The 7094-nt window shown below is 43.9% G+C and overlaps 1 protein-coding gene across 1 annotated transcript; it reads left to right on the top strand.

Annotated features, from left to right (window-relative positions):
• Positions 5424–6739, top strand: LOC8086077 (BTB/POZ and MATH domain-containing protein 1). The gene has a single exon (XM_002445203.2). The coding sequence runs from the start codon at positions 5561–5563 to the stop codon at positions 6641–6643; it is 1083 nt and encodes a 360-aa protein (XP_002445248.1). The 5' UTR covers positions 5424–5560; the 3' UTR covers positions 6644–6739.

Here is a 7094-nt window from a genome sequence, read left to right as displayed (position 1 = left end):
GGTATATCGCCAAAGGGCTGAGAGAGTGGGGATCTAGCATTTTAATAAGTTTAGTACACTGAGTCTTTAAGGTTATGGTTTCTTTATGTAAGTTTTTTGGTTTTGTGGATTTTTCTCCTCCCTAGGGAGTGAGAGGGCAGGATGAAATCCTTTTCTCTATAGCAGTTGTGTTAAAGATAAGGATAACAATGACGGTGTAAACCATCCCTCTCGGTTGCATAGCTCCGTCACGAGCTTCTCAACTTTCCCCTGCGTTTTACTGTACCGAGGGGGAAGTTTCTGCACACCGACAGGGAACCCCAGAGCCAAGATTCTACATTTGCACGCGCGGTCCAAATGCTGTCGTGGCCCATGTATCAGAGATAGAAGGGTGAAAAAAGAGCGCGTAATGGAAGAGGCGTAGCAAGCGAGGGGAAATTTTTTCCCCAACCTTATCCTCTCACGCCGGCCCCAGCCAGTAGTATCCCCGCCGCCCGCACACTCGCATCAGGGCAGCGACCCGCCCAAGCGGGTGCATCCGCCGCCGCCACCGCCGTTGCTGCCTCATCACCCAGCCACGTTCGCCGCCGCACCGCCTCATCATCCCCACACTGATCCGCCATCGCCGTCGCCGAGTCCTCTCGAACCGCGCGCAGCAACCACCGCCGACCCCAACCGATGAGTGGTCGCGGTATTGGGAAGAAGGCGAAGGCGCAACAACGGTGCCCCAGCCATCGGTAGTATTGATCCATGGCAATGTGTTGTATTTATGCTCAACTACATCGCGTCAGTGGGTTAGCCCCTCATGTGCCTTTTAGCAATCTCATCTAAGAGTATCCTAAATTTTACTCCCCAAAGTCCTTGTTTTCTAACTTTAGAGCATCTCCAACAGTTTGTTAAAAGTTGTTTGCCATATTTTGAGTTTTGACACTTTGCTAAAAGTTTTGGCAAGTGAAAAAAATGACCATCTCCAATAGTTTGCTATTTGGGCTTGCCAAATTAAAAAAAGGCCCACACCTCAACTACCCATACATCAAACCAACAACTACTGATCCATCTATCCCCGTCGCGTGATCCATCTATCCCCGGCGCGCGTTGTCTTTATCACGTCGACGCATCTGTGAAACATATCTTGTTTTGGAACCATCATCTATTATTTTATTTTGGAATCGTTATCTGTGAAACATATTTTGTTTGATCGTAAAGTGTATTTGCTTGAATTTATTTGCTTTAATACTACTATCATTTGTTGTTATTTTATTGAACAAAGAAGCACTAAATTATTTGTTGTACCATAAGGCCTTGTTTAGTTCAAATTTTTTCGCGACATTATAGCACATTCGTTTGTTTGTGCCTTTGTGGTAATTATTGTCCAATCATGAACTAACTAGCTCAAAATATTTGTCTCGTAAATTTTGACTAAATTGTGCAATTAGTTTTTATTTTCGTTTATATTTAATACTCCATGTATGCGTCTAAATATTCGATGTAACGGGGAATCTTGAAAAGTTTTTGTACTTTGGCCTTGTTTAGTTCCCAAAAAATTTTGCAAAATTTTTCAGATTCTCCGTCACATCGAATCTTTAGACGCATGCATGGAGTATTAAATATAGATGAAAATAAAAATTAATTGTACAGTTTGGTCGAAATTGACGAGACGAATCTTTTGAGCCTAGTTAGTCCATGATTGGATAATTTTTGTCAAATACAAACGAAAGTGCTACAGTGTCGATTTTGCAAAAAATTTTGGAACTAAACAAGGCCTTTGGCTGGAAGTAACAAGGCCTAACACGGCAGCACAGTAGCAGCAGTTTGGCAGAAGCTGTCGCTATCAGCAGTAGCACGGCAGCAGCTGTACCACAGCACGGCAGCAGCTGTACCACAGCACCGCGGCAGCTCTCTCTACCACAGCACGACAAGACAGCAGCAGCACGGCAGCAGCTGTACCACAGCACCGCGGCAGCTCTCTCTACCACAGCACGACAAGACAGCAGCAGCTCTCTGTACCACAGCACGACAACACAGCAGCAGCAACACAGCAGCAGCTCCGTACCACAGTGACAATAGCCAAGGCCTTGTTTACTTCCAAAATATTTTGCAAAATGGATACTGTAGCTTTTTCGTTTGTATTTGACAAATATTGTCCAATCATAGATTAACTGGACTTAAAAGATTTGTCTCGTCAATTCCGACCAAACTGTGCAATTAGTTTTTATTTTTGTCTATATTTAATACTTCATGCATGTGTCTAAAGATTCGATGTGATGGGGAATCTGAAAAATTTTGCAAAATTTTTTGGGAACTAAACAAGGCCCAACGAAAATTCGCACAGCGAGCGAGAAGGAAGAGAGACGACGCGGGAGGTGGATGCGCGGAGGAGTACGCGCGTAGAAATACGCGCGCGGCACCTCAACATGGTAAGTGCAAATTTTTAGCAAATATGTTTAGCAAACTGTTGGAGACAGTTTTTACCATTGATTTGTCAAAATTTATAGAATGGGAAGTCATTTAGCAAACTGTTGGAGATGCTGTAAAAATGTATTGGAAGAAAAAACAAGGCCATCTCCAACAATTTCTAATAATTGACTCTTAAAATATTGAACAAATTTTACATCAGAAATCCTATACTATTTTTAAATTATTATAATCAATTATACATAATTTTTTTGTCGTTGTACGTTTGTATCTGGAACCCTTATATACTCTTTATTTTTTTTTCCCTTCCACCGTTAATTGGCCGAAGAACACGCTTGTATCTGCACGAGTGTGACTCTGTGCAAAGTTACGTGTGATGGGGAGGTGTGTAAATTTTAGGAGGAAGGATTTGCAGTTATTGAAGAGTGATTTTTTTTATCCTACCAATTGTACACGTACATGGACTTAGGACCTGTTTGATCTCAGGAAGTGAAAAATTAGCACTATGTTTAGATGGTAATTAGAAGAACTAAATGTGAACTAATCTTCAAACTAATTACATGAGTGTTGACTAATTGGTGAAACGAATCTTTAATCCTAATTAACCTAATGTACCGTACCACCATATATATAAGCTAATCATATCCAGATTAGGATTAATAGATTTGTCTCACCAATTCATTATTGCATATTGTTGATGGTCCTTAACACCCGTTTTGACCATCAATATTTCATGCAAAACCATAGTAAATCAAGATGAACATATGCATATTTTGCTTATTACTTACCTAGTTCCACACGTACATAGAAATTTATTTGTATGTAGAAAATCACAGGAAAAAGAGCGAAAAAGACCCACCAGGAAGGCAACCCACCCCACCTAGCGCCACATAGGCCAACCAGGGTGGCGGGCGCCATGCCAAGGTGGCGGCCGCCGGGCCCACCTAGCGGACGCCACCCCCAACGTGGCCAGCCACGTCACCGATCCACGTGACACCTCTAGTAGTCCATCTAAGGCGTTCAAGACCTTGTTTAGTTCCAAAATTTTACAAAATAGGAATGATAGCACTTTTGTTTGTACAAATACTGTCCAATCATAGACTAACTAGGCTCAAAAGATTCGTCTCGCAAATTATAGGTAAATTGTGCAATTAGTTATTATTTTATCTATATTTAATGCTCCAGGTATGTGACGCAAGATTTGATGTGACGGGGAATCTGAAATTTTTTGCAAAATTTTTTGGAACTAAACAAGGCCCATGTCGGCTTGATCCAATGGCCAAAACATATTGTCACATGGATTATGGTATTCCAACATGTAACAAAACGTTACTCCGATACGTGTCTTACCTGAAACCGACCTTGGGAGATCATCTCTGGATCGTCGGGAGCAAAGGCGGTTAACCAGGGGTGGCGCCCGCCATAGATTCCTAGCGCCTGCTAGGGGGAGTGGCGCCCGCCACCCCATTCTGGCGCCCGCCACTCCTCTTCACTCCCCTGCGAGTTCCTTCCACCAGAAGACTTCCTAGCCTATAAAAGAACCCCCTTGGCCACTCTTTCGAGGAAGGGAAAAAAAGAAGAGAACACAAGAAGAGGCTCAAGCATAGCATAGAGCTTAAAGCAAGTGTTAGTGTAGTAGCTCCCTCGCTTAGGTAGCCAACTTAGCTCCATAGCCTCTTCGCCTCGAGCTTAGCTTCGCTCTAGCAGTTCGGAGTTGTAAGCGCGAAGAGTATCCAGGCGTAGCTCAGCGTAGAGACAGGAAGAGTCTTCCTCCTCTCCACTCTGATATTATACCTTTGCTATCTTAGTACTCATTTATTAATCATTTACTTTTGGTATTTTGAGTGCTATTTACCTTTTAAGTACTTAGTTTATAGTGATCATTTCATTAGTGAGCTTAGGTGCTTCATTCTGTTGGGATAAGTGCTTGGTTAGTTTAGTGTTAATTGTTCAAGCTAGTAATTGCTCTGTCGTCTAGTTAGGGTGTCTTTACTTCAGAGCTCGGGTAAAGATAGTAGGAATATAGATTAAGCGCGGTGCTATTACATTCAGATACGGCTAGACCCACGGATAGCTGGGGTAGCACCAGGTGGTAACAGCCCTGATTGCCTACGTATTCCCCCACGTTTGGTCTAGTTCTTAAAATGCAAGGCTCGTTGTGCTTTGTGCCTAAACTTCAGGATGGGTACGCCTCTTTGCTTGACTTGAATAACTAGTGCTATCCTTTTACTAGGTCCTCTAAATCTACTACCTCTTATTTATCTTTTAACCCCCTGAGGTTAGTTGGCAAGTTAGTTTGGTTATCCTTTACCCATCCATCCTTACTAGCGAGCCCATCCATACCATTATTAACTCTGATCATCCATTCTTACCCAACTCGACCACATCACCCCAGCCTTTCTTTGGGAAATTATAAATTGACACCTGGTTACTCACCAAACGAAGTGCTACACACGATAGTTATGTGCGCTTGTAGATCCCATTCATCCAGGTAGATTGCAATCACGCGTGTTGGCCCTATTAGTGTCGGGATTGACAACCCGCTGGACATTAGTAGACTAGCCAACTGTAGCTTCACCTTAAGTGTAGCTAAGAACTACTTCTAGTACTACCACTACTAGGATAGTAGTTAACCTATGTCCTTTCTTAGTATTGCTAAGAAGTGTCAATATGCATTTCTAGCGCCGTTGCCAGAGACTAGACTTTGTGTCTACCTTTGGTGATCGCGTTAAGAATTGCCAACACATGTAAATAGTTTTGAAATTAGTTCACATCTTATCCTTCTAATCACCAACGTGGTAATTTTTTCTACCCCTATAGATACAAACTTGGAGTTTGACATTTGATAACTTTTTTCTCTCATTGTAGCGTACGAGTACATTTGCTAGTCTTACCAAAAAACCAAGAATTGAGAAGAAAAATAGAGTACTTTTAGACATGCTCTAATCTTCTTGTATATAATATTATTTTTTTCTTAACTGAGGCGGAGAGCTCTGACATTGTTCCTTTTTTTTTTAAAAAAAAAGCCCAAACAAAACGGAGCACGAGAACCGAAGCCCAGGGGCCGCCGCCGCCCTAAATTTCCCTACTACATCTACAACCGAAGCCCAGGGGCCGCCGCCCGCCGCCCACCGCCGCCCTCAATTTCCCCACGCAAACCTTAGCAATGGCGGCATCCCAGGGGCCAAGGCGGAAGACGGTGTCGAGGTGCATCCCGGAGACGGACCAGTGCACGCAGGTCTTCGACATCTCCGGCTACAGCCTGCTCAAAGGCCTTGGCGCCGGCAAATTCGTTGAATCCGCCGCCTTTGTCGCCGGTGGCCGCGACTGGTGCATCCGGTTCTTCCCCGACGGGCACGCTGGGGAGGACCTCAAAGATTACGTGGCCGTCTACCTGGCGCTCGTGACAAACAGTGCTGAGGCGAGGGCGCTGTTCGAATTTAGGTTGGTAAACCCGGCCACCGGCGGGTCGTCGTCCGTGTACACCTGCAAGACACCGATGTCGTTCAAGGCTGGAGGTAATCAGGGCGCCTGGGGCTGCAGAAAATTGAAGAAGAGGAGCGAGCTTGAAGAATCTGTGTACCTTCAGAACGACCGTCTCGTGATCCAGTGCGACGTCACTGTCATCGTCGGCCCGCCGGTGATCACATCCGAAGCAGACATTCAGGTGCCTCCCTCAGACTTGACCGATACTCTTGGCAAATATCTGGAGTCAGGGAAGAGGTCCGATGTGACATTCAAGGTTAAAGGCGAGGCCTTCCATGCCCACAAATTCGTGCTGGCATTTCGGTCACCGGTGTTTGAAGCAGAGTTCTACGGACCGATGCGCGGCAAGAGCAGGCGGCAGAACATAACAGTTGAAGATATGGAGCCTGATGTCTTCAAGGCATTGCTTCACTTCATCTACACCGACTCGTTGCCCCCATTGGATGACCTTGATGAAGATGAGAGTCAAGAAATGGATAAGCACTTACTTGTCGCTGCAGATAGGTATGCCATGGAAAGAATGAAGTTGATGTGTGAGAGCATCCTTACCAAAAGGATTGATGTTCACAGTGTGGCAACCACTTTAGCTCTAGCTGACCAGCACCATTGCGAAAAGCTCAAAGAGGCTTGCATTGGATTTATCAGCTCATCAGATAAAATGGATCTTGTGGCAAGCAATGGTTATGAGCACCTCAAAAGAGCATGTCCTGCTATCTTTATGGACATATGGGAGAATGAAGCTAAGTCTCGTAGAATGATGTAGAATGTTCATATTGTGTTAATCTCTGAACATTGAGTTTAGTTGCTGTATTGACCCTTAAGTTGCTTATCATTGGCTAACTTCTGCATTGTTCACTTAGTCGAGCTGTGAGTCATAGCTCGTAAGTTTAAGTTGGCTTGGCCTTTGGTATCCAGATCTTTTGGAGGGAAGGCAGACATTTTCAAATCTTATACCTGGTATATAGGTTATGATGGCTCTCAATGTACACATTTTGATCTGCTCACAACAAAGCAAGTACTGTCTGTATATTGCCTTTGTGCTCTTTCAATTCCTAGTAATTAACTAGTTTAAAATCAGGGAACCACACCAGCATGGCCGCATGGGTCATGACCAAAGCCATTGTGAGCTGCCATAAACATTTTTTACAAGCAGCATGATTAACAATGTACCTAATTCAGATACCTTAAATCCTTAATAGTGCTAGCTATAACCA

This window comes from Sorghum bicolor, chromosome 7 (assembly GCF_000003195.3).
Source record: "Sorghum bicolor cultivar BTx623 chromosome 7, Sorghum_bicolor_NCBIv3, whole genome shotgun sequence".
In the NCBI taxonomy this organism is placed as follows: Eukaryota; Viridiplantae; Streptophyta; class Magnoliopsida; order Poales; family Poaceae; genus Sorghum; species Sorghum bicolor.
Note: the sequence above shows the minus strand (reverse complement) of the source record. Positions and strands in the feature narration are given on the sequence as shown.